Source organism: Antennarius striatus, chromosome 5 (genome assembly GCF_040054535.1).
Source record: "Antennarius striatus isolate MH-2024 chromosome 5, ASM4005453v1, whole genome shotgun sequence".
NCBI classification, from domain to species: Eukaryota; Metazoa; Chordata; class Actinopteri; order Lophiiformes; family Antennariidae; genus Antennarius; species Antennarius striatus.
Window position 1 is genome coordinate 17,730,829 of NC_090780.1, and position 27,640 is coordinate 17,758,468.

Genomic DNA, 27,640 nt, shown 5'->3' on the forward strand with positions numbered 1-27,640 from the left:
AAGTTGAAGCTAAGAAATGCATTGCGGTGAACAATAACCCTTTTGTTTAAGAGACTTCTAAGCAGGTCACACGATCACTGCAAGCTCTTTCAACTTTCTCCATGGCAGAAACAACAGGAGGAAGCAAGTTGTGCTTGTTTCACAAATTTATAGTGTCTCTCACCTTATATTCACTCCTTTCAGTTGTCACCCCAGGAAATTCTGTTTATAACAATCTCTGTATTTATGGGTTTTAAACTCGTGCAAATAGCTCAATTCTGGTGATTATGAGTCATGTCTACACTCTAAAAGTCTACTCTTGGAGTAACAGCTCCTACGTTAGACTCACTGAGCTAACCCTCCTCATGTCCTCAGTCTATGAAAAGACCAGTAGATGCATACATTTGCATATATAGTACAGCGCCATGTACAGATCATGGTTCTGTATGCTAATAATATTCTAAGACACACCAGATAAATTTATTGGAGAGCCATTGAATTAAATTAATAACCATCGTCTAATAGTGATGTATTACCAGCAATCTTTTTAAAAGCTTTCTGCTACCGTTTCATTCAGTGGAAAAGTAGTTGGCGCTGATATTGGGCTCTGAAGGTATTAACTTTAATATTTAACATCATGAAATTATGTCTGTAAGCAAACATGTCAGCGGTAGCAGCAGTACAGACTTTGTTCATGCAGAGTCCATCAGCTTTCTGTTGTATTTATGCCTCTATATGAGTGACAGTCATGAATTGAGATATGATATTCACAGGTTTTCTGTACATACGTCTGTATGCTCCTTTTTTTTTTTTAAGTTTGTAAACATGTTTAATTGATAAATCAGTATACCTTATTCATTACCCTTCCCAAGTTGTATTTATTAAAAGCATCACATGCAAGCAGACGGTTAATTTCATTTGGGTTATGTTGACTAGTGTTCATTTATAACTTTGACTTTTGAATTATATTTAAGGCAGGAAGGGAGAAACTGCAAGGTGAACTAGATTGACTTCTAACAGGGAAATTTTTACTTCTAGCTCCCATCGTGTCTGCATTGTTTTCTGCGCTTTAATAAGAAATGCCCCAGCAGCCATGGAATTAAGTGATTCACCTGCATTCACACTGTGATTATATTTCAAACCTTGTAAGATATTTATAAATCAACACCTGTTGTGCAATGACAAATAATTAATTTAGCGGTATCCTGCCATATTGAGAAGTTTTGACAAGTTTGTGTTCATCTTCTTTCGGTCTGTCTGTAAAACCAGTCACAAAACAACACATCTATTGTTTGATACACCTTAGAAAAGGTGAGAGACTAACAGTACTTGTTTTTGGACAAAGAGCTCAGAGCAAATGTGGAGGTTCTCTGAGACTTCAGCAGCTCATGTACCACAGAATAATCTCCGTACTGAGATGGGCCAGTTGTGCGACTTCACACTAGATAGTTGTCTTTTACATTTTGATCTATATTATGCCATATCTTCTAGCAGTCCTTTAGGTTGGGCGATTTGGAAAATGGTTGGTTCCACTCATGCGAATTTATTTATTTATTTATTTATTTATTTATTAAATTATTCATGGTAGAAATTGTTCATGGTAGTCATACATGTGCATTTAATGTTATTAATACCTATTTGTTACATTCCATCAAAATCGTCACAACGTACAATAAAACCGAAAGAGACAGAAGTTAATTTGACTATTTGACATTCATGATGAGGTAGTTATTCTTGTTATCCTCTTCATCACTTGTCTCCTTCAGTCTCTACATGCATCACTACCTGTAAGAGGTCTGCCCCTCCACCAGTGCCACCTCGTACGACATCAAAACCCTACATCTCTGTGACGGTACAGAGCAGCACAGAGTCAGCCCAGGACAACTACCTGGACCAGCAGGACCGGAGGTCAGAGGTCAACAGCCAGTCAAGCCACGCTCATAGCAACTCCTCCGACAGTCTTGACAGTACCCGCGCTAACAGCTTGGCCAGGGGAATACCACGCCCTCCACACATCATCCCCACTCCCATCGCCACCCCAAGAGAGCCAATCGCCCCCACCACCTCCAATGCTTTCACTGAGACAAGCGACTCCACCTTTCAGCAAGAATCTCTGAAATCAGGACTAAGTAAAGGGAATCTAGCAGCTGAGGAACCCTTGGTGGCCCCAGTACCCAGGAGGAAGCTGTCCTCCATCGGCATACAGGTAGGAATCAGGCCCAATACGGGTTAGAAGTCCTTCCAAGCAGTCATGTAATTTGCAGATCCAGGTAACCATGATTATGACTCTTAATAAAACACCCAAAGAGAAAATTGGATTTTCTTTGTGTTCTTGATCCTGCTTTCAAATAATTTATTGTACTGTTTTAAATTTTGTACAAATTTTATGAATGTTTTTTCACTCAATTCTCATTTGCTCGAAGGTTGACTGTATTCAGGAAGTTCCACTAGAAGAGACCCCCCCATTGGCCAAATTTCAGTCAATTGGAGTACAGGTGGAGGACGGGTGGCAGTAAGTCCTGTTCCTGTCCTTGTAACAACGTGAGAAATTTATATTATAGCCACATACACTGCTCTGACTCTTTCCTTTTACAGTGGTGTGTTGTGTTGTTGGTGTTGAGCATTTCCTTTTTAAATCTTGTCTTGGTTTACTGTGAACCTTTTCTTGGTTCGAGCTGCATAGTTTGAATTCTGTGCTTGTGATTCAATACCAGGAAGTTCTTAGACATCCTCATACCTTCCTCCTATAGCTTTTTTCCTGCGCTTTGTGCATTTACTATTTTGAATGTTGTATCTGTGGACAGTTTGTAAGTGCTTCAACATTTCCTCTTTATTTATACTGTGCTTTGTTTTCCCTACATTTTTCTTTATGTACTGTACACACATTCATGCTTGGTGATAGCCCACAAACTGTCTTTGCATTGCTTCAACAGCTTAATGCTTCTCCCCTTGCTTCTTTCAGTCTTAGGCTAACTCTTAACCATTTTTCTCTTCTGATCTCACTTAAGACTCTTAAGTCTAGCACTCCTGCAACCCTGATCTCAAAGATGTGTCTTACATCAATAAGAATGGAATATTATTATTTGCAGATGAACTGTGTGGGTGGCAGTAGCTTCATTTAATATTTCTGAGTCTGCTTATAATAATATTTTATATACAGTTATGTGTTTTATATAAACCCCATCCCTGCCTACTTGAAAACTTTTGTAGATGAAGCCTGCTGCCAATTCCACTGTTTGATGAATGTTCCAAACAGCAGTTGTGTCATATTTTACGTTTTTCTTCTCGCTGTTACTAACTAAAGCACAACTTGTTATGCTTTGTTTCTGCAATATGAAGAAATGATCTTGAATCAGAACACTTTTGCTGTATGAAAACGAGAAGCGCTCCACTCAGTGAGATCAAGTGATGCCAGTCTGAGTACTCTATTATCATATATACAGTCCAGTTTCTAATCGATCCCATGTATTATTATCCCTATTGACCAGTAGCAGTGACTCCGTTTTGAAACAAAGCATTGCATGTTTGTTCCAGTAATGGAGACATCAGTCTTGAATAATTTATTGTATTATTTGTCTGCTGGTTTTCTCAGCGGACAGAGGTGCAAAAAGTTGGCATAATGAAAACCCTAGTTCTACTAAAAGGTCCATCTGTAACCGTGAGTCTCACCCCATTTGTTTCAGGCTCAGTGGCTCGAGTAGCATGGCCTCAAAACAAGAAACAGATTTCGATACTCAGGGCACCCCTTTCCTCTCACATATCAGTAATGTCAAAAGCTCTGAGAAGAAAGTGATGGTCAGTAGTGCCAGCCAATCCATGAGCTCCCCTCCTGGACAAGACTCTCTGGACAACAAAGCCACTACTGGCGACCTCTCTTCACCTCCACCCACCAGGCAGATCCTCAAACGCTCCACCACACGAAGTAGCTCTTCCTCCTTCTCAGAAAGCCTGGACCCAGCACTGGACCCTTCGTGTTTGCCACCTCCAGTTCCTTGGCTGGAGAGCGGGAATGGGAGTACCAGCGGTGTTCCTCAGAGCGGAGGAGGGGGAACTCTGTGTCGGAGAGACGGACACTGGTTCCTAAAGCTGCTGCAGGCTGAGACGGGACGAATGGAAGGCTGGTGTCAGCAGATGGAGCAGGAGACCAAAGACAACCAGCTCTCAGAAGAGGGTAAGGTTTTTTATTCATTTAATTTTAATGAAATGTATTGTCCCCCGTAGGGGAAATTTTTCCTCTCTACACCATGCGTATATATATATATATATATATATATACGTTTATATGTGGGTACAGGCCCGTAACACACACACACACACAGACAGACACACACACAGACAGACAGACAGACACACACACACACACACACACACACACACACACACACACACACACACACAGGGCCTGTAGGCATGCAGGTGATGGGAAGGTAGAACGGCAGGCAGCGACCTCTCGGTGCCCCAATGAGCAGCTTATAAAGGGGGGGGTGCCTTGTTCAAGGGCACCTCAGCAGTGCTCAGGAGGTGAACTGGCGCCTCCCAGTAGCAGTTCACAATCCAAATTTTTTTTCCAGACATGGGTCTTGAACTGGAAACTTGGTGACCTGAGGTAACCAGGGTGCTCCAACAGCCAAGACAGTGGGAACAAGCTAATTTGGTCAGTTTGCAAGTTTGCAATTTCCCGTGCTAAAGCAGTCAAAATGACATAGAACTGGAATTACCTTCAGTAGGACATATACCTCCACAATGGCAGGAAGTCAGACCCACATGCTCTTCTCTTGTCATGTTAAGTTCTTTTTTGAAACCTGAACCAGAAATCCTTTATTGCAATTATAAAATACGAGTACCATATAACAATTTTTTTTTCAGCAGATGTGCCTAGACAAGGTTGGGGGGGGGGGGGTTAGAAGGGACAGAAGGACAGGTCTGCGGGGGAGGGGAGAGTAAGAAAACAAGCGACTCTCCACCATGGTTCCTACAGGAAGCATAAGGAAGACGAAAAGTCCATGATTCACATGAAGAATTAAGTCTGTTCTGGCTAATAATATTGTTAGAGCAAAGCTATTTTTAGACAGGCAGAATATGTTTGAGTAAAAGAGCAAATGGCAAATCACTGCCAGTGATCATTTTTATGGTACTGACCAGCACAGACTTCACAGGCTAGAGGCAGTCATTACCTGCTGGGCATTAAGGAACCTGTACGTACTTTTTAAAAATACAGTTAGAGTGGCGGCAAATGGAACAGAGCAGGACGAAAAGAGTGAATAATACAGCGTCACATTAAACATACTGTAATCCAGGTTCCAGTTGGTTAGTAAACAGAAGCCGCTGCTTTTGAACACCAATCAATTCCTGTTTGTTTCCCAACATGTGGGAAAGTGAAGGGGGATAGTCTTGAAGTAGGCATTTACTTTTGCTTGGCAGGAAAAGAAACGTCTCCCGTGCTGAGTTTGGTTAGTTTTTTTTACTGACACATTTAAACACATGTGATCTGTTTCTAATGTGAAGGAAATATTAAGTAAAGACAATTTCTTAATTTTTTTTAGATTATATTGATATGAGTGATCACAGTCAACAATTGTCAATAAAATCATTGTTTTATTTGTCCAGAAGTGTAATACCAATTATCTTTGCACTGGTGTTTAAACTCAGTGAGTACGTCAACAAATTTAAAAAAAAGAAGTTGCACATATTGGAATGTCTGTTCTGAATATGAATGTAAATGTCATTCATTGTGCTTGGTACAGCGCTGATATCCACCTCCTGAGCCATTTGGCCCAGAAATAACACAGCGAAGCCAAATATACAGTCAGACATGTTCAGGCCTCCTGAATGAACCCTGCATCCTGCTCCTGTTCCAGATGTCTGTCTGATGGAGAACTCTATAACAGTTAAAGGCTTCTGCCTCAGGGCCTGCAGCCGCTCCATCGGACGTGTGCAGCACGGAGGGAATGAGGCGGTAATAGCTGGGGTTACCACACACAAGCACGTCTGTAATCCCCAGAATTAGACAAATCTACTCTGGTGCTGATTAAATCTCCAGATTAGATTATGTTTAAAATCAGCAGTGAGCACACGAACAAATACACACTGTACACAAAACAGAAAAACCAACACTTTGGCCGCTCAGGACTTAATATATGAGAAGCACTGGATCAGGGTAAGATTTTGTGTGTGTGTTGTGTGTTGTGTGTGTGTGTGTGTGTGTGTTGTGTGTTGTGTGTTGTGAGAGGCCTTTTACAGTGAAGCAGTGGGCCTTAAATCTCCAGGATGGGGTCTCACCCCACCATAATCACATGTTATAACTTTGCAATCCAGTGATCAGATGGAGTCCCAGTCAGTTCAGATGTTTGTCCTAGTTTTTAGACACCACCAGACTGACTGACTGGCAGCTGGAGTATCTATACAGGCTTATATGCCTTTTAAAGAGGATCCTTTAGTCCACTGCTGTGTAGTCCTTTTCATGCCGTGCAGTGGAGTTGCTTGGATCATGCGTTCATGTAAAGCCAGACCTAAATGTTTACTCACCTACAGAGTTATCAGCTGTGAAATCAAGAATGCTCAGTCAGGATGCATGTGTAAATTCACATCAGAGTATTTGGGGGTATCAAACCTGTGACTTCCAAACTCCATGCAGACACAGATGTAGACACAGATATTCTACAGCAGTGGTGCAATGTAACATAATATTTAGAATCAGTACAGAAGAATTGACTCAACTGTAAAATCTTGTTTTTCTTAAAATAACAACTGTGTCTGAAAATAACGGGAAGGCTGGTTTCCTTTAGCCTCCTGGTGAAAACACCATAGGAGGTAGGGTTGGTGTATCACACCTTCAAAAACAGGATGTTCCTGAGATAAACCACAATAGAATATTTCATAAATTCATGTTTGCTGTCATGTTTGTGGATGTTTCTCTTTCCAGTGCTGGGCAAGGTTCGCAGTGCAGTCGGAAGTGCCCAGCTCCTAATATCTCAGAAGTTCCAGCAATTCCGGGGATTGTGTGAACAGAACTTGGTGTGTATAAAGTCTTTGTGCAACACTTAACTGTACAGCATGAGCATGAAACTGAGACTCCAGTACACAGTCTTGGTTTTTAGACTGAAACGAACCTGATGTTCTATTTTTCCACATAAAACAAGTGGGACTCATCTGGTAACAGCTTTGATCACACAGCAGAAAATAATACATGTTGGCCCACAGGCAAAACACAAGTAGCTTATATAAAGCCAATAAGCCATCCCTCTCATGTGACACATTTTACCTAGAGTGACGTCATAGAAGTTGTCGCCAACTATAAAAGCAAAACACCACAGCGTTTATTTTACCACAATCGCCTGTTGGGGGATTAGTGGCTTCATTTCACAAATACGGGAAAAATTAATGTGGCTGGTAAATTAAGTTTGCTAACAACCAGAAGAGCACTTCTGACGAGTACAAGAACTAAAGTAATAGATATTGTCCAATATTGGTTATTAGTTACCAAGGAAACCAAATGGCAAATTATTCTGTCCTCCTGGTTAGGTCTTTTTTCTACCAACGTCAAAGCTCCTCCACTGTTTTTGTAGAAAATAAGCATATTGTTTAAGCACTTTGTATAATATATAGTGCATCACTTTCCAGAATATCTTTACATTGTATATTGACAAAGTTAGAGGTATAACCATTAGCAGGTTTTGTTCTACATTTAGCTTAATCCCAACTTTATTTGTTTTCCGTCAAATGTCTGGTCATCACTCCTTTGAATGCAGCTGTTTTGAAGAGGGTACAAACAGACAGAGTGAAACAAGTCAGGAATCTCTTGACATCTTTTTGGATTAGATACCACTATGTTGATCCTGAATGTCCGGTGTGTCGTTCAGCTCAAATGAAGACTTGAGATGTAGCGTGGATCCCTCTAGTGTTCAGTTTAGAAATTGCAGTGCTGACTGTGAGGCACAAAAACCCATCTACTGCTTTGATTTTCTCATCATATGTGTATCCAGATGAAATTATACTTGAGAAGGAAGACCCTCTTAGGATCTCATTACATAAAGATGAGTACATATATATGTATTGGTTGATTATATTTACAAAACATTCATGTTGGCGATTTCATCTGCAGCTGAAGAACTTCCATGGATTCCAAGTATTTTGTTTCTGTTCCATCAAAACCAAAAGTTCTAGTAAAACAGGATTTGTCAGGACATGTAGGGCCTGTGGTTACAATTTACACTACAGCGACCACATCCCCTCTCCTTGTCATTGATTAATTCATTTTCATCCATCTTTTTTTCCTTTTTTGGTCAGAATGTGAACGCCAACCTGCGGCCCACTGCCCAGGACCTAGCTGGTTTCTGGGACCTGCTACAGCTCTCCATCGAAGATATCAGTCTAAAGTTTGACGAGCTCTACCATCTCAAGTCAAATGACTGGCAGCCCGTAGCGTCTGCGGCTGCCCGGTCGCCCCCTGAGCGGAAGGTACTTCCCACCCCTGCTGCCCAGTGCCCTGGCTGGGGTAGGAAAGCCGCCGAAAGCCGGCCTCTCTCCTCCCACCACCACCACCATTTCTCCCACTCTTTTTTACCCCTTGTTTCAACTCTCTCCATCCCACTGTGGGATAGAATCCAGAAGGACCTCCCTGTGCAGTAAAAAGTAGAAAGAGGGATCCCTTTAGGCATGCATGTAGAACGTCATGGCAAACAGGGCTGTGTGTGTTGTGTTGTTAAACGTAAAGCCCTGCTTTGAGCATGCAGTCGCTCACTAATGTGTGTGTACAGTATATGTGTGTGTGTTTGTGTTGCAGTTGAGCACTGCAAAGATGTGTTAGCTCCGTCTTTAGATGTTTATGTGTATACAGTGTTTTTGTGGATTGTCTGCAATTGTTGTGATGTTGTTGCTTTGCAATTTAAACACAGTGATTGTGTGTCTTGTGATTCTTGTGGGTGCTGTTTTTTAAGTTGATCCACCACTCATTAATTCATGTTACCATCTCTTTGAAAATCGTCTTTGAAAATTGTATATAATGGCCAGATAATTTCCTTAGTGTTTGTACCTGTTGTCTTTTTTTTGTCTGTTGATAACGTGAAACCACTAAATGTTATTTTAATCCTTAGATGAAGTGCTCAGCACTCGCATGATGTCTCTGTCAAAGTCTTGTCTGCTAAACATGTATAAACAATGAGAGCCTCTCAATGAAACTTTCCACATTATATTCTCTCACTTGTGTTTTCTCCTCTTTTCCACATGCTGGTTCACTACCACCACCACCCCTCACCCCCCGTCTGTCATGTTTTACCTCTTCTAACACAAAAGGAGGAGAAGACAACCCCACCAGCCTCAAAGAAGCCTGGTAAGGGACGGCCATTGCTGGGCCGCGAGAAGAGTGCCGACTCCTCGTCCACCCCTTCGACGGCTTCGGCAGAGAAACAGAGGCAAGAGGCTCGCAAGCGTCTTCTGGCTGCTAAAAAGGCTGCCTCTTTTCGCCAGAACTCCGCCACTGAGAGCGCAGACAGCATCGAAATCTACGTCCCTGAGGCCCAGACGCGGCTCTGAGGAGAGACGGTGATAGAAAAGGATATGTGAATGATTCAGAGCACTGACAAGTGTCGTTGGAACACCTGGAAGAAGTAATGTTCTGCAATACTAATGAGCCTCGCTGGGTAAACACCGATGGAGGTTGGGCCACAAGAGGTCAAATTCCAAGAGATTGGGGTGGGAATGGATTTGGGTACTTTTGACTCACTCTTATTGTTTTAGGCTGGTCCTGGTGGCATCAACACACTGAACAAAAAAGGAAATGGAAGATGAAACTTTATTGTCTTGACAGAATGAAAACAGAAGAATCCTCAGTTCATCGTTTCTTGTTACTACTCTTGATATTCTTTGTTCATAAGGGTATTATTATTATTAATACTATGACAGTTATATCCTCGAGAATCTATAGGAGGACTGTTTAAAATTAAAACTGTATTGGCTAATAGATCTCTTAATTCAGTGGTGGTGGGTTTATTCTCTGATCAACTCTTCTGTCTGCCATCGTCCTGCTCATCCCAGATCTTCAGCCACCCTGTAGCTTTCCACAACACTGCCTTACGGCCATCTGACAGACACGCTTTATCCAGACACACACACACCACAAACTCACACCTATGTATGTCTTCCTTGTATTTTTTCATTTACTTTTTCCACCCTTTTTCTACAAAAGTCTGTTTAGATCTGTTTACGACAAATATTTTTTAGTATGATGGAATTTAAAGTCTAATATGAAGTTTAGGTATTTATATGATTCCTAGCAATTAATTCTTGTTTGTGTGTGTTACAAAATGTTCTCGTGTCAAAGATTAACACTGGTGAGAATAAAGTTTTAAATGAAAGCACATGCCAATGTTGATGACCAAACAGGAGGCACTGGATTTTTATTTGTAGTGACATCAACTCACTTTTGGTTACTTTTCACTGTCCCATAAACATTTTTATCTTCATGCTGCAGCTGTAGATATGTGTATATTTAAATCACTTTTGTTCCATCTCTCTGTTGCTTCTTTAAGTGCTTTATGAACTACATTTTGCATTCAATCCATGCATCTCCAATGAATCTGCTTCTTTTACTGTTTTCAAAAATCTTTTTGCCTCCACCCACAAAATCACTCCTTGTTGTCATCATTATTTCTTTTCATTGAACATCACCTAAAATACCTGCATTTTTTTATTCAAAGAGAGCATCTAATTAAAGCAATGTATACATTAGTGATTCACTTTTTATCTTTTTTTTAAAAATGTCACTTGCAAAGCCAAAGATAAGTCACTTTCAAATTTTATCTCACTAGCAGCAGGGAGTTTGACACGGACTGCTGATGGAGTGGACCGTAGCGACGGCACTCTTTGTCTTACAGGTTTGGCATGCGCATGGCCAGTGTTGAGCGATACCTGCCTGTCACACCACCCATACTCTGTGATTTCTTTGCATTTGTAACCTAGAAACTTAAATTTGAATACCTTCTTTTCAAGCCCCTAGGAGGTTTCGCAGTTTAATCTGTTGCAAAGTACAATGTAGGATCTGTCGACACTCTGGAAATGCATTTACATTATCACTTTAAGCCACTTTTAACACTGTCTTGCTTTCCTGTTAAAAGGGACACATTCTGTTGTTTTTTTAATTTAATTTTGTAGGATTTATCTCTACACACATCCAACTGCAATCGATCTTGACAAGCTTTACATCAACCATAGTTTTGCCTGTCTTCCACTCATGTGGTTTCTTCCAAATGATAGGCAAACAAAATCCAACTTCTCCTCTTTAATTACACATGTTAAACTATTGCAGCAATATTCCACCGGCTGCTGAAATGCCTTTTCCTCACCCACTGTGACCCAGAACTATAGGCTGGGGCTTTGACTTGGAAAAATCCCAACGACTGCCATTCTTTTCTCACCTTGGCAAGAGCTCTCTCTTAATGGCTGGCCTTTGTTTGTGGATGGCTCTCAGCAAGGAAAATAGCCCAGGGTGTCAATAGCCTGATCCCTGATGGCTGTTATCCCCTGCATTCGGGTGCAAAGCATTGTTGGCACCGGGTCTTTTGTGTGACTTGAACTCTGTCTTTTGCATGATTAGATTTCTGATTGCCAATGGAAAGTTGTCTGTCTGACAAGTTGTTTCTCTGAAACGAGCGATTCAGTGTCAGTCTGACTCTCATCCTTTTCATCTCTGTGTCATGGATAATGGCTGCCCAGGCAATTACTTTACATGTAATCACGGCTGCTGGATTTAGAATTGATTTAAATTTATTTCCAGCAAGTCATGACAAAAACTAGTTTTCCCTTCTTTTTTTTACTGCTTCAGACCCAAAACTTTGTTGCCACCTCTGCTTTCACAAAATGATCTGAGTCTGAAATTAATGCACGTCAAACATAATTTGCTGAGTGATGGAAAGACTGAACTGAGAACAAACTGCTTTATGATGAAAACCATCCCAAAGTGAAAGGTGTCACCAGCCTACAAAAGATTGATAAAATACCAGAAGAGAAAAGAAAAGTCACACAATTTGCACAAGACTTGTCCTCAATACACACAGATATCAGTGGGACCATCCTCGGCCTGTTTCCTGGGTAGGGCTTGCTGCGGACCTAACTGCTCTGTGGGGGTTTGGTTTCTGTAAAGCCATTGATTTGAGAGTGATAATGGATTTTCTATCACACCATCAGCATTTGCTTATGCAACAGCCTGTTTTTGTGAAGCTTTTCTTTAACTTGAAAGCTGATTCTCTCCATAAATGCAGACTATCTCCTGTGATGCCTGATGTACCTATAGTTTTTGGGGGGTTTTTTTCATTTGATTTAAGCTCATGTTAATTTATGATGCATCATCAAGTTAAATCAGGAAAGGCTACAAGACACAAAGAGAAACTAGTCTATCCCAGGAAGACAGTGTATGGCTCAGCTGAGACACCAGTGAATCCAGTCTGACACCAACCCAAAGGGCTGCCTGTGAAAGACCAGCTCATTAGCATCTCTGCTTTGTTCCACATACTGTAGCTAGGCGTAAATCAGGGGTGAGGGGCAGACCCTCGGCTCTTAACACAAGAGATATGATATAGCAAAAAGTGTCTGTAAAATACTAGAATAACTATATTTATGAAGCAAGCACATTATTTAGTACTATACAGGCTGTGTGTCTACATCTGTTGGAGCTTCTAATGCAAGAATTGTATCATTGGAGGCAATGTTTTCCATCAAATGGGAATTACCTAGATTATTGTCACACTGTGCTCAGTCTGGTAACATTTGAAGTATATGTGCAATACTGAGTAAAGGATTTTTTTGATATTTGATGTAACTACTAAGCTTGCATTTCCCCACCCTGTGCTTAAGTCATCCTGTGTAAATAAGGATAACATCAAACTGGAAATCACCATCCTTTACGATGCTGTAGATCTACTGATACTACTTCAGATGTGTTCTGCTATATGATAGAGAGATGTAACATTCAATAAAATGCACAAAATACTTTCTCAAAAACTTTATCAAGACTGGATTCTGATTATTATTATTATTATTATTATTCTGATTGACTTAGTGTAGTATGTTTAAAATTCTGGATTGATTTTTTTTCTTTGACATTCTTATCTTTTTCCAAACTTAAATTTATACCTGATTTGTAACATCAAGACTGTTTTAGTCTTTCTTTTTTCGGAAAAGGTGACAGAATGGGAACATGATTTAAATTAAATCAAAGTTTCCTGTAGTTTCCTAAAGGTAAACAATTAAATCTTAGTTCCTGCTTATCTGAACAGGAAAACATCTCCTCACAGCTGCAACAGATTTAAAACCCACAGGCGAAATAATATCTAAACGTTACATCATTAATTCTTCCAAACTTCATAAGCTAAAAGAACTTTATTGACTTTAATAATCCTGGTAATTAAGGCCACGCTTCCTACATTTATGTTTTATGTAACGAGAACATCTTGCTCTACATTACGTAAATCCTTTCCAGGCTAGACCTGTCTCCCTCAGACGGGGATAAAATAGATGAAACAGGTTGAACAACAGAATTGCACTGATTTATTTGATATGGCTCGTATCGATTGAAACATGTGGGCTCGATCGTATCGACTAAACAACACCGTTTCAATGACATATATTTTGAATGAAACTGCTCTCCCGTCAGTCACAGTGACACCAAATCCGTTCTCCTGTCCACCCAGGCCTCGTGATTGGCTAATGAAGACCCAGGAGGCGTTGTCGAGACGTCTGATTGGCTAAACGCAGATGATGGGGCGGGACTAGTTTTGATGCGCCTGTCAAGATTGGCAAAGAGCTCGGCTGCTCGTGCAGGTAAAAAGGACGGGAGACAGCAACACAAAACATTTATCCTGGCGCAAAGCGAGGAGCGGGACGAGAAGCTGGCTGTTTTCATCTTGCCGCATCAGCCCCGCATGAGAGCAAGCTAAAGTCGGAGACGGAAAACCAGCAGCTTGGTAGAAGTGTCAACCATCGTTCGGGCACGCTTTGTACTGCAAGCAACTTGGACAGCTGCGTGTTTTCAAGCGAGCCATCAACAAAGAATGAAAGCATCCAAACGAGGTGAGACGCGTTTCTTTCTCACGCAGCCTGGCACCGCTTCTGCCAGCTTGCTTGTTGGTTTTGAGTGGTCTGCGTGCTTTTCTTTGTTGTTGTTGTTGTTGTTTTGTTTGAGTAAATCTAGTGTGTGTTTGAATTTGGAGGGACAGTTAGCCAGCTAGTTATCTCTGGAGGCAGGCATGGTGTCCATCTGGCGGAGTGACATGCGGGAGGCTGTGCTCGCCTCTCCTTTGTGCGAGCTAGATGGCTAATTTGACGGGTGGCTCCTGTTTATGTTCCAAATGTCACATTTCCTTTTTAATTTTTTTTAATTCTTTTTATTTTTAAATCGTTGGGAGTTTGACGTAAACGGGCTTGATGAGCGACTCTTGCTGGTGGATGTTTTCACGTGTTGGTGGACTGGCGTTACGCACACATTCAAATTCCTCCCTCGGCGTTTTTAAGTTTTTCTTCACGGTTGAGCGTTCAAACTTTCCTCGAAGGACCATTTGGCTGCTTGCTTTTTTTTTTTTTTCTTGCTTTTTTTTTTTTAAAGAAGTGTAAACGCAAACAATGAGCTTCCCGCGTCATGGACTTGTAGTCACTTGTTAATGAAGGGGAGATTTCTCGACCTGTTCGACTTTGGATGTGTTTTTTTCTCAGCAGTTGCGGGACAGCCTCGTTTCTGTCAGACGCTGATTAAATCACGGGCTGCTTGTCAGGAGAATGAATGGAAAACAGTTGCGTGGAATTCCAAGACTAAACATCCAGTTGTTGACATGCATACAGACTCTTTTTTTTCTTTTATCTTTCTATGCGCAATTTGCAAGAACCGATTTTCTTCCTAATTAGATCATCATCATGATATCTCACCTGCAGAAACGGGTGAAATTCCACTTAATTTGCATTTGCATGTCTTTCCTACACCCACAATTTGGGTTTGCCTCCCTTTTTTTCCCCCTTTTTTTTTTTTTAAAAAAAAAAAAAGGAATGAGTAATTTTCAGCCACTCCGGCCACGCTAGGTGAAAACTGCCTCATTTACATTGTCAATAGCTCCCCGGGTCAGTCGCTACTATGATGTTGATATGCACACAATCTTCTTTGTGAAGGCAGGCGCTGCCCCTGGGGGTCAGGTTTCAGCCAACCCCAGAGAAAGACATTTACTGCATTTTGTGGCCCACCCCTGGGACCAGGCATGCTCCATTTTGAGGCTAGATCCCGTTCAGTGGCGGGCCACAGGCCGAACCCCGCAACAAAGTTCAAATCACAAAGCCAATGTTTACACATGGTAACCCCCCCCCCCCCCCGCAGCTTCTGACCACCCCCGGTTTTCAACCAGGGGGTGGTCACCTTTTTACAGTTAGGTGTCAAATTAGATTTGGCTTGAGTGAATTAACTTTTGTTTGTTTTTTATTTAAATTTAAATTAATTATAACTGTATGATTGAAAGTAATTGGTTACTATGTTACACACACTCACACATGCACACACTCACACATGCACACACTCACACATAGACACTCACACATAGACACACACACACACACACACACACAGGTGATGCAGATGAAGGCTGAACTGACGTGCGGCCTCCTCTTCCTCAGCACTGGAACATGAGCATCACCCCAAGCCGCAGCAGTCCTCAGCTGTCTCGGACAGTGATGATAGCTCCCCACTCGACCTGTCAGGAAAAGAGCCCAGTGGGAAGCGCCGTCGTCGTGGCAACCTTCCCAAGGAGGCGGTGCAGATTCTGCGGAGCTGGCTGTACGAGCATCGCTTCAATGCCTACCCGTCAGAGCAGGAGAAACTCATTCTGTCAGAGCAGACCAACCTCTCCGTGTTGCAGGTAAGGAGCCGGGGGTCGGTTTGCTTGTGTGGATGCTGTCTGGTGGATCAGGGTGAATTCAACTTTAAGCATGTTTTCACAGCAGTGCGGTCATTTTTAACACTTTGCATAACGCAAGCAGTGATTTTCAGTGGACACCAGTCATGGATGTTGAAGGCAAAACAGTGATCAGATGATGTCATCGCACTTTACCGCCGAGCGTGACGATTCATTTCACTTTTAAGGGGAGGGGTGGGGGGTAAATTCCTCTTTCCGTCTCATCACATGCACCCACAATTGCTAGAGAACGTTACATTACAGATCAGCTTGAGCGTGAGTTCCTTGTTATGTTGTCACCTCACTGGAATGCTCTTGGCTGGCCTTTCTGCGGCGCAGCATATTTGATGTGAGGCCTTCATTATTGCCAGCTGTCCAAGGCCTCTCATCTGTCTGTCAGGGTCCCTGTGTGGGGGATTCTACCACTAGAGGGGGTGAGACAGGCCTTATAAACTGATGTAGAGGAGCTGGTTATTAAGACAACAGGCCTTTTTAAGTTTATGCTTTTTCTTTTTTTATAAGAAGACACCCATATATGTTTCAATTCATAATCAAATATCTATTTTTTTTCCCCTCAGATATGTAACTGGTTCATCAACGCACGTCGCCGCCTTCTGCCTGAATGGCTTCGCAAGGATGGTGAAGATCCCTCCAAATTCACCATCTCTCGCAAAGTTGGTGGCAAAGTTGAAAGCCAGTGTTCAACCAGCAGCAGCAGCGGATCCAGCTCCGCAGAAAGCAGCACTTCCAAAGCGCGGCCGTCCGTCATCCGTTCCAGCCCCACGCTGGATGTCCTCGGGACCACCGCCACAGTTATCCTGACGTGCGCCGGCTACCCCGGTAAGGAGGGGTCCGTCCAGGCTCTGATGGACGTGGACACACAGGGTCTGCTGAAGGAAGTTAAGGCTCGCGTCGCCAGCTCAAATAAGGCAGCTATCCCCAACAAGGGCACCCCGACTCCTCCTGCAACCCCACCTCGCAGTCTACACCACCATGATTTCAGAGACTTTCAGCTCCTGGTCGATGTAGCCACGCAGAGGGCAGCAGAAAGAGAGAATGAGAGCAGATCCACGGAGGTGGTGCAGGCTGAAAACATGGTGGCACAGGAAAGTTCCTTCATGGGGGCCACGCCGCCTCCAGAGGATGGCCAACACGTTCTGGATCCTTCCAGAGCCCAGAGTCTGATGGAGAAGGCTATGACTGTTCCCACTGTCACGCCAGTAAAGGCACCTTTGTCCTTAGTGAACTCAGCAGTCCCAAAGCTATCTCCTCCTCTCCAAAACGGCACCTTGAACCCCCTGGAGAAAGACGACGCCAGTGCTTCCTGGTCAGACCAGCCTCAATCCCTCCCCACCCATCTGCCAGCCTTATTGCCAATGTCTGCCTCATTTTTAGGAAAGCCAAATTCTCAGAAACCAGTTGCTGCTCCAGACGTCACCCCTTCTTCATCATCAGCTCCAGCCTCATCCACATTTCGAGTCCCACTTTCCGTCGCACTTACAGCACCAGGATCAGTCTCAGTGCCATCGCCGTTCCTCCACCCGGCCACCAGCTCCACCTCCATCAATCCCCCGAGCCAGGGTTCATCCCGTAGCGTCGAACTCGTCCCGGCTTCTCCAGCTTCAGCCGTGACGTCTTTTACCCCCACCAGGGGCGTCTCCCTTTTCATACCGTTCCACCAGTCTGCTTTCAACACCGTCAAAGTTTGTTGTCCGTCGTCCGTTTCACCTGCAACAGCATCTCCATCCCCCGTTCCCGCTCCCCTTCACGCCCCAGCTCCAGTGCCCTCCTCTTTGGCAGTAGCTCTGGCTCCTGGGGGCCCGGCTTCCCACGCCTCTACCTCCCCTCAGCCCTCCTCCCCTGCAATCAGTACCAGCACCACCATAAGCAGTATTAGTAGCACACAGATAAATCCAGCAGTGGTGCCCAGCATTTGGAGCGTGGTCCATGCTGACGCCAGGCAGCCAAGTTCTCTCCAAGTAGGCAAGACTCCCATCACCGCCGTGTGGGGCACACAGCACAGCCTGCACACCGTTAGTGAAACTGTTAACTAGGAGCTGAGAGCACCTTTTTTGGAGGAAAAAAAGCATGAATCAGAAGGAAGAGAATCCCTTTGGCTGGACAACTTTCTGTAAAAAGAATGTATCTTTATATTTACTCCCATCATACCCCAGTCTTAAAAGTCTGCCACAAATTTTGATTCATTCCAAGGTTGCGATTGAAGTGGAATTTATATTTTGAAAAGAACAAAGGCTTTTAACCTGTTTTTAAAAGGCAGGAATTAGAATTGAATTTATGGACACTTCCCAGTGAAAAGATTGTTTAAAAAGATTTAAAAAAAATATGGTAATATAAAGTCTCTTTTTTTTTTTTTTTTCGTCGCCATTTGTGTCTTGTAACATTTTTGCTTTGTATTAACTGACCCAGCAGACTTGTGGTTTCAGATCTGACATAATCTACTCTTTCCCTTATTCATCCTCCCCCCCAGTTTTATTTTTCTGCATTTCTAGACAAAACATCACTGTTGAATTTTAGCCTGCATGCACTTTTTCCCCAGTCTAGCATTGTTGAAATAGAGCAGCTATATGCGGCTGAGCCAAAGCGACGAGCTGAGGTCGTCTGACTTCAGCGTGTGAAGCTAAGGCAGCCTCTTCATGTTTCTTCAGTGTTTAAACTCCGTGCATCATTTGCATTTCTTCTTCTTGACAGTTTGTCTCAGATTCCAAATCCATCACTCAACCCACCGTGAGGAATGTAAATAGTCATTGTTTATAACATTGCTACCATGTCGTTTTATTTTCTTGGATGCTTGTCGTGATCTTCCTGGTGCTTTCCCAGACATGACACAGGGATTTCAAACTAAAGCTAATGTGACATGGGTCGATGTTTTGACTGCTGATCACGTCAGATTGTTGGTCATTGATGGATCGTTACACCGTTTGCCGTTTCTTACTCCTTTTTTTAAATATATATATATTTGATGTATTCTGGTATGGAGGGGCCTGCTGGTAGCCACACGTCTCATGCCATTCCTCAAAGTCGACATTCCTCAGTGCAGAGTCGATGTATGGTACCAAGCTTTTGAAGACTTTATTAAACCTCTGTCCATGTGACAGTTTGTGGAGGATATCCTGTAATTGTACAAATAAATATGCCAGGTGCTGTTTTGTGCACCAGCAGCTTGCCTCTTCAGTAGCAGCACCAGACTTTAATGAATGTACAAAGACATTGATATCATTGGCAGAGCTTCCTGTCATTCAGTACATAAAAGGAAGGAATTTGTTTTGTTTTTTTGGTTTATGTACAGTAATGACAGTGGTTCTTTGTGATTTTTATATATTTGTGTTTTTTTTCTTCTTTTAGTCTATTGTTTACTCTTATTACATTGATTGTATTGCAGCGACTGACTCACCTCACTGGCTCTCTCCATAGCAAATTGATTCATTCCCTTTGTGAACTGTCATCTCAGCCAGTCCATACTTTTTTGTTTGTTAGGTCGGGGGTTTTTTCTTTGATTTTTCCAGTTTTTAACTTCCCTGAAGGCAGCTTTTCGATTCATGTGCACAGCCGAATGGTGGCGTACAGTTTTTCCCAAGGCATCATTATTGGGCTGTGCATATAGGATAAAAAGAGAAAAGTCACACTGGATTTTAAGCAGAAATCAATTTGAGAGGGGAGGGATGCCGCTCGGTGACAAATCGAGCTCACTGCTCCTGGAGAGAAACCTTAGACTTGCTGGGAGACCTGGTGACTTGATCTGTTGTGAGGCAAAACGTGAATGTTGTGCCATCTTTTAGAGAGTTTAATGATGATGTAAAATTTCCCCAACTGTTCAGAGCAGCATTCTGCAGCATCCATAAATTTAGAATTTCCTAACTGCGATCTCATACTAACACCACACAATAAATCATAAAGCTTTAGTTTCCATGAAACTGCCATAGCATCAGATTTATGGCTGAATGCCAGTAACTAGCGTTGGTTGAGAAACTCTGAAAAATGTGATAAAATTGTGAGGTGAGTCTTCAAATTTTTTATTTTAATATTTTTGTGTCATTGTATTGGGCTGTTTTGTTGTCAAAGCATTAAATATTCATGAGTAAAAAAGATTGGAGTCTGTTGTTACGTCAGACTGCAGTGTCTCACGCCCCTCATATTAGAAGTGAAACGGCTTGTGTTTCTATTTGGAGGATCCTGTTACAGGTTCTATTAGAATGGTGTGCATTTATACCTCAATTTGTACAGGTCATGTCAGGCTTAGGTCATGTGTAGATCACTAAGTATTAAGTAGATTTTTATTCCTACTACATCATGCCACTTGACAACACCTGATCAGTTGCATACTGGAAATGGCTGGCTTGAAATTAGATGGGCATATTGAGAATTGGATTTTGATTTTTCTTTTTATTCTTTACACAAAATGGCTTTGTTATAATGCTTGTATATATTGTTTAAATTTTGTCTTTTGTCTTTTGTTTTTTTCATTTGGATTGAAATGAACCTCATGTCAACTGTTTCCCACATAAATTTCAAAAAATGTTGTTCATATTCATGTCAATCATCACTGACTGTTGGCAGTACGACTGGCTGCTGTGCCTTAAATTGAAGACTGGGGGATGTTTTCCCTTTTTTTATGAAAACTCAATAGTCTGTGCAATATATGCCTTAAAAAATGTGTTTTGTATCAACATTTCAAAGAAATAAAGTTTTTCACAAATGTATCTTGTGTTTATTTTTTTTGCCAACAATAATTATCAGAATAGAAAATGGATGTTCTCAGACTTTCTCAATAACTGGAAAGTTTTATTGGTAATGCTGGAACACAGGATTTATAAATATTAATAATTGATCATGTGAGTATTGGAATTTATTGGCTTGTTTGGTCAATGTCAAACAGTTTTGATAGAGCAAATAGGGATTTTGGATTATTCGCCACTAAACATTATGCAAAAAAACTTTTTCCAGGTAATTTTGACTTGGAAATTAAACCAATAACAAAATTTGACAAAGCTTTAAGCAACTTGTGCTTTGAAAAGTAGAATGTTTGGAATTTAAAATATGCTCTTACACATATCACACAGGAATCAAAGTTGGTCTGGATACAGAATTTAACGGAATAACTGACAAATTTACTACTAATTATCTTCACATTACTTCACTTTGTTTTTATTTTCCCAAATTGAATAAGTCTTATTCACCAAATGTCAGAGATATATAGCAATGTTAACATTGTACTGGGAGAAGGGTGGTAGTGCAAATTGCATCAGACTGCTTCAACTGAAACACCTATAACCACTAATGGTGACTGAGGTGAGATTTAAGCATGTGAGACGCTTGTTTGAAATAATTGTACAACTATGCTGCATTCAACAGCAGGAATAATAATCTTATTTATCTGCCTGAGCAATCGCAAAATGCAATACCTTTAATCACACAGATGCACCTGATCCTTCAACACATACAACAAAGTTGACCGTCATGCATGAACTCAATCACAGCCAGGTGTTCCATCTATTTCATCATACTGGGATATAGATATTAGAGATAAGGAGATATGATTGTTAAGTGTGATGTCAGGAAGAGGTAAACGCTGCTGGAACTGTATAAAGCACTGAAACCCAAAAAGCCCTCTTACATACTGAACTTTCTGACCGTTAAACCTGCAATGATCTACAGAGTTCAGAGGAGCTGCAGTCAAAGTGGCCGCTGGTAGACATGTAGCTATGAGATGCAGGTATACCTCTTTAAATAGTCACCTTCAATATTTATGCATGTTGAACTGTTAACACATTATAAAAAATATGTCTTTGGATCCCAAACCAACCCCAAGCTCCAATCTTTCATGAACAATAATCACAATTACTCTAACACAACATCCACCTCCACTCTTCTATGAAACACTTTGCTGTACACATTTTCCATTCTCTACTCATAAAGGTTGGAACAAGGGGCTGATTTGTGGTGCATTATGTGTTGAGGGGGTCCGAGGCAGTCAGTTTCTCCATCTACTCGTCATCCTTGTCTTTGGCACCGTGTTTGAGTATGCGGGTGAACTCGGCGTAGTTGAAGTTGCCCTTCTTGTCAATGGGAGCCTCTCGGAACAGCTCGTCCACGTCTTCGTCTGTGAAGCGGTCGCCCATGGTGGTCAACAGCTCCCTCAGGTGGTCCTCGTGGATCACACCTTGGACAAAGGAAACAGGGAAGGCATGAGTCTACATACTGAAGATACATGCAGTGATCTGCACACAACATGTAGCATTTACATAACACTGACTCACCAGATCCCTCCTCATCAAAACAGGCGAAAGCATTGCGGATGACGTCCTCGGGGTCGGTCCCGTTGAGTCTCTCTCCAAACATGGTGAGGAACATGGTGAAGTTGATGGGCCCTGGTGCCTCAGCCATCATCCCCTCCAGGTATTCATCAGACGGGTTCTTACCTGAGGGTTAACAAAATTTTTAGATAAATCTAATGTCAGGTGATGTCATGCAGCAAATTTTGTTGTATGGAATTATTTCAGGTTTGACTGGTAAATGAAAAGGAAATGCTGGTCCTACAGATTCAGCATTTTTAATCTTAAGATTAAATACAGTTGCCTAAAGTCTAAACAGCAAAGACTGAGGCCTCCTGTCCAGCCAAAATAACACCGGATCCTACATTTCCCATAATGCAGCTATATGGTATCTACCACAAAATCCCAAATTTCTATCAAATCATCAACACTCCTCTCCAAGCTCATATGTGATATATCAACTTTTCATTGTAGTGCAGAAAGCTCCTAATTGAGCTCCAGAGTACATTCAATGTACATGCATTGCAATCCTTTTGTGGTGAGCAGTGCTCCTCATGATGGGTGAAGTAAACCTTGTGTGAAAAATAGTTGGAGTGTCCAAATTAAAGCAGTGGTGAGCTCTTAACATCTGTAGCCATGGGAACAAATACAGATAACGAGTCTGTACCCAGAGAAGCGAGCATGTCGTGCAGATCTTCCTTGTCGATGAAACCGTCTCTGTTCTGGTCGATCATGTTGAATGCCTCTTTGAACTCCTGGATCTGAGACTGGTCGAACATGGCAAAGACGTTGGAGGTGGCCCTCTGGGGACGCTTCTTGGTGGTCTTCCCTTTGGCACGCTTGCTGGACATGGTGGCGGCTGGATCTGGGCCTGTGTACATTCAGGAGGCATAAGTGATGGATCAGATTTGAATTATGTTGCAGTATCAGGGACGTGTGTGTTACAGACTGGCACGGATAGTTACACGTGGAGATAAGGAGTTTAATTTGATGCATATTTTTGTATAGAACTAGAGACCTATGTTCCTATAGTTCATTCAAATTTTTAATTCCGTATCATAAAGGAGGAAATTTTGTTCAATCTCACTTCCTCCAGGGAGGAAAATCACATTCTCCCTAAATGTCAGGTGCAGTAATGAGGATAAAATTGATATTGTCACCACAATTCACACTGCAGCCACCTTCAGATTGTGCAAGAGTTTGACCAGTCACTCATACTCAGGTCTGCAAGGAGTCATTGTGTGTGTGTGTGTGTGTGTGTGTGTGTGTGTGTGTGTGTGTGTGTGTGTGTGTGTGTGTGTGTGTGTGTGTGTGTGTGTGTGTGTGTGTGTGTGTGTGTGTGTGTGTGTGTGTGTGTGTGTGTGTGTGTGTGTGTGTGTGTGTCCATATGAATATGGCTGGTGAGTCACTAGAATTTCCTGAGACGTCAAGGTGATGCCGATGCTGCACGTGACTAATATGATCACAATACGAATGTCATCAGCAATAATAAATCAACGTCAGGGGTTCTTATATAAATATCCATAAACAGTATAATATACTAATAATAGTATACTAATAATAATATACTGTATACATACAACAAATTGTAACGCTGTGCACTCTTTTGCAAATGAAGAATTAAGAGTCAAATGTAAAAGAATAAGATTTTCACAGATGGTGTCCATACACAAAAAATAAATTAAGACAATTGTATATCATATTTGGGGTTTAATTTTAGAATCGGGTTATGCCTTCCCTTCGAATCCAGAAAGCGTTTGAATCTGTGCCAGACTGTAGCAGTGTCCCATACTTGCATTGTTCTTGACAATGCTTGCCCACATTGGCTACAGTCTCTACCATGGAACACTGAGATTTATCACACACTTTAATGGCCCTTCTCAGCTGCTTGCTGTAAGCTAGAGCTGGAGACATATCCACCTACACATGTAACTACAGACATATTCTCACTTAGAAGAAGATCACTGTGTCTCCTGATTTACATCATTCAAATAGTCATGGAAACCTATACTGTAGTCATATTTTTCCTGTCCGTTCCTGAAGTCCCTACTGGCTTTGGATGTCATGACTTTGCACACTGATATGACCAGCCAAGCTGTCACCCCCCCTCCCTAACTCCTGATCACCCTCACACATGTGAAGACTAATAGTGAGGAATTCCAAAAACAAAACAGAGCTGGGTGGAAGTTGCCGCAATATGCCGCGAAATGACCTGTACCTCAGAGTGCTGGTCTCTTCAGATGCATATAAAGCTGCCCGCTGTCACTTGTACCACATCATCAGCCATCAGTATGATTTGTGACAAATTTTGATTCATATTTTGAAATCTCAGTGGTCATTTTCCTGATTGAAAAAAGATTAAACATAAATAAATGTGAAATAGTTTTTCCAGATCATTAATGAAATGTTAATACATCTCTACTCTTTAGCAGCAAAATGCACTTCCATGTTCTTTTTAACAAATTACAGTAACGGCTGATAGAAGTGTACTCAGCGGTTCACAAAGGTCTTTTCATTGACGTACACGGAAGTTTCTCATCTTTGGATCTCTATACAAACGAGTGCTACAGCAGCACTCAGTTAGGGTAATCATATTTATTGGCGATGCAAATGAGTATGATGGGGCTAGGTTCTCTCCAGACTTTGCAAAGTTAATGGATGATAATTTATCGTACACCTATCATTAACATGAGGACATCGTGTCCAAAAATTGATCAATTTTTTGGGCTCTAAGAAATGACCTATCAGTGTGGTACAGATAGCAACATGCTGTCAGTGCCACACACACTTTTTGTAGTCGATTTTTGTTAGATTTCGTTAGATTTTCGTTTTCCTTTAATTTGTCATCTGTTTTGCTACTTATTTCTCCTAATATGCTTGAATAATGAAAGAACTTTAAGATGTGAGGTGGTCATTCAAATTCTTTGAATTCTTTTTCTCAAAGTAATTTGGAAGGCTGAAATTAGAATTAGGCCTTGTACTAATTTGATGTTTCAGGGAAAAAGGGAAATTTCTCAGACTGATAAGGTCTTCTCTCTCCTGCCCTTTCTAGTTGTTTTGCAGTTCTAGTGACATTACTCCAAGGCAAATGGCCCAGTTTTAGGTCTTGGAATTTAGTTATTTCTGCTGTACATTCTTATCTGGCTGTGATGAAGAGGGGTACTGTATCCTAATAGGGACCGAATGGGATTCCACTCCTTGTCCGTATCCAGAGATCTGTATGTTAGATTGCTTTGACAGCGATGATTACTCCATAACTCCATGGTGCAAGGAAATAAATCTGATTTACAGTCCATTTGAGGCTGGTCCTGTGCAAACATATAAAAAAGTCTTGCAGAGGGAATCTGTAATGATTTACAAAGAGGAAGAACACAACTATTTCTGACTTCAGCACGTAAGCATTTGGCTGCCTCAGGTTGGCTTGTTCTGACCGATTGTTCTCTGACCGCTGCACAACTATCCCCAACCCCTACTCCTCTGTAGCTCCTTTATCCACTGCGAGATGACAAAGCTCCTCTGTTCTGTTGTCCAGCAAGAGAACACACACACACACACACACACACACACACACACACACACACACACACACACACACACACACACACACACACACACACACACACACACACACACACACACACACACACACATACACACACACTGATATGATGAGCTGAGCTGTCATCCCCTATCCCTCCTGGTCACCCTCACACATGTGAAGAGTAACGGTAAGGAATTCCAAAAACAAACAGAGCTGGGTGGAAGTTAAGCTCTCATCACATCTGAAGAGACAACATTAGAGAGACACAGAAAGACAGAAAGAGAGAGAGATAAATGGGCCAGCTACATTCAAAAATTCCACAGCCTGAAGCGCTGTGATGCAATGGGAGTAAACACACACACACACACAAACACACACACACACACACACACACACACACACACACACACACACACACACACACACACACACACACACACACACACACACACACACACACACACACACACTGCCTAGACAGACACACGCACATGTCTAAGACAAGCATCCTCTACAGGTCCCTCTTCACAGCAACCGATGGATGAAAAAGCTCTGTTGTTGCTGATCTGGAAACTGTAATTAAAGCTCCTCTTCAGGCTCTTTGCAACTCTATCCTCCTCTTCACTGACAGTTGAGTATTGAAACACTGAGCCTTACAGAATTCACAATACAAGCTTTTCAAAGGACAATTTTATACTGTGTACACTCTGAGATCCGGTGGTAAAAACATCTTTCTTTCTCACCTTGGCTTCAGGTAGAAATGTTTGGAAGTCCCTCAAACTCCTTTTGTCTGGGTCCAACAGAGCACTGGTGAAAGGGAAGCAGGCAGTCCTACTGGAAAGTTTGTTTAAGGAATCAGACGCCCAGTGTGGCCCTCCCCTTCCTGCCCCAGCCAATGGAGAGGCCTCGCTGTCTCGTACAAAGACATCTCGGGCCAGGCCATTTCTCCATACAAGGCAAAAGAATGCGCAGGCTGCAGCCTGTTGCTGCCACAGACAGAGCTCAGGATGTTTGGGAAAAAAGCAGAAATGACAGGAACTACGATAAGGCTGCCTTATTTAGAGAAAAGGGCCTAAACATTCAGAGGAGGTTGTGCACAGCCGAGTGTGGAAAGAGAGTTGTGAGCAGATGCAGAGCAGTTTTGAAAGCCAGTGTTTCCTTTGTAACAATATAGATTTCCTTAAATAGGCTGGCCATCACTGCTGCTTTGAACATGCAGGAGCATCTTGAGTTATGTCACGGGGGGAACCACCACTCAGTCTGTTTCTCATCATGTTTCGCCAAAGAAACATTTAAGAAGGACCTTCTTGACAGTTAAGTAGTGTAGATGAATGTACTATAGCAGGGATTTAAAAAAATTTTTTTATTAATAATGATGCTTGTTTTTCTGTCAAAATAAAAATCTGTTTATGAATGGAAAATATCTTCATCTCTTCAGGGTGTGATGTACGGTATGATTGTAGCAGTATGTCTGGGTTTTAGCTATCAACTGCACTTTGTTGTTTTTGTTTTTCTGTATTTTGTATAATATTTTTGATCACGTAATATAAAATTATACTGTATAATATAATATAAAAATAATATAATACAATATAATATGTCTTTTATTAATTGTAAAATGACCAATACATCTTTTCAGTGTTTCTGTCATTACTGCAATACAGTTACTTGTCACAAATGACAAGCTTCCTACATATAAAATATTTCATTTACTATCAATTTACTATGCATGTCTGTATTTTTGTCCTTATTTTGATTGTGTATTCCAAGAATATATTTAATTTATACAGTATATATATATATATATATATATATATATATATATATATATATATATATATATATATATATATATATATATATATATATATATATATATAATTTTATTTTTGTTTTAAGTTGTTTTAGGA

General features: G+C 41.6%; 3 protein-coding genes across 7 annotated transcripts in view; 2 read left to right on the forward strand and 1 right to left on the reverse strand.

Moving 5' to 3' along the window:
* The window catches only part of dlgap4b (discs, large (Drosophila) homolog-associated protein 4b), a 97,416-nt gene extending 84,468 nt beyond the window's left edge, over window positions 1-12,948 (forward strand). For 4 of the 5 annotated variants that reach the window (XM_068315639.1, XM_068315641.1, XM_068315640.1 and 1 more), the window contains 6 exons: window positions 1,746-2,185; window positions 2,403-2,491; window positions 3,663-4,150; window positions 6,902-6,993; window positions 8,266-8,436; window positions 9,271-12,948. In XM_068315639.1, coding sequence (XP_068171740.1) covers window positions 1,746-2,185; window positions 2,403-2,491; window positions 3,663-4,150; window positions 6,902-6,993; window positions 8,266-8,436; window positions 9,271-9,510 — 1,520 coding nt within the window. In that variant the 3' untranslated portion in view covers window positions 9,511-12,948. Of the gene's footprint in view, window positions 1-1,745; window positions 2,186-2,402; window positions 2,492-3,662; window positions 4,151-6,901; window positions 6,994-8,265; window positions 8,474-9,270 lie in introns of all 5 variants that reach the window. The other variant, XM_068315642.1, reaches the window with a different exon arrangement.
* A 790-nt stretch (window positions 12,949-13,738) lies between these two features.
* Window positions 13,739-20,839, forward strand: LOC137594995 (uncharacterized). Its single transcript, XM_068314740.1, has 3 exons — window positions 13,739-14,040; window positions 15,622-15,863; window positions 16,478-20,839. Exons 1-3 carry the CDS (start codon window positions 14,022-14,024, stop codon window positions 17,951-17,953), a joined length of 1,737 nt encoding a protein of 578 aa, XP_068170841.1. The 5' UTR covers window positions 13,739-14,021; the 3' UTR covers window positions 17,954-20,839.
* A 196-nt stretch (window positions 20,840-21,035) lies between these two features.
* myl9b (myosin, light chain 9b, regulatory) lies at window positions 21,036-26,629 on the reverse strand. Its single transcript, XM_068314741.1, has 4 exons — window positions 26,474-26,629; window positions 22,857-23,060; window positions 22,175-22,336; window positions 21,036-22,077 (listed from the first exon to the last, which is right to left on the reverse strand). The coding sequence occupies exons 2-4, from the start codon at window positions 23,038-23,040 to the stop codon at window positions 21,902-21,904; spliced, it is 522 nt and encodes a 173-aa protein (XP_068170842.1). The 5' UTR covers window positions 23,041-23,060; window positions 26,474-26,629; the 3' UTR covers window positions 21,036-21,901.
* Window positions 26,630-27,640: the final 1,011 nt, after the last annotated feature.

Coding starts and splice junctions, on each gene's coding strand:
- LOC137594995 (XM_068314740.1), top strand. Junction 15,864..16,477: donor CCAACCTCTCCGTGTTGCAG/GTAAGGAGCCGG, acceptor TTTTCCCCTCAG/ATATGTAACTGGTTCATCAA.
- myl9b (XM_068314741.1), bottom strand. CDS start 23,040: ATGTCCAGCAAGCGTGCCAAAGGGAAGACCACCAAGAAGCGTCCCCAG. Junction 22,337..22,856: donor CGACATGCTCGCTTCTCTGG/GTACAGACTCGT, acceptor GTTAACCCTCAG/GTAAGAACCCGTCTGATGAA. Junction 22,078..22,174: donor TTTTGATGAGGAGGGATCTG/GTGAGTCAGTGT, acceptor CCTTTGTCCAAG/GTGTGATCCACGAGGACCAC.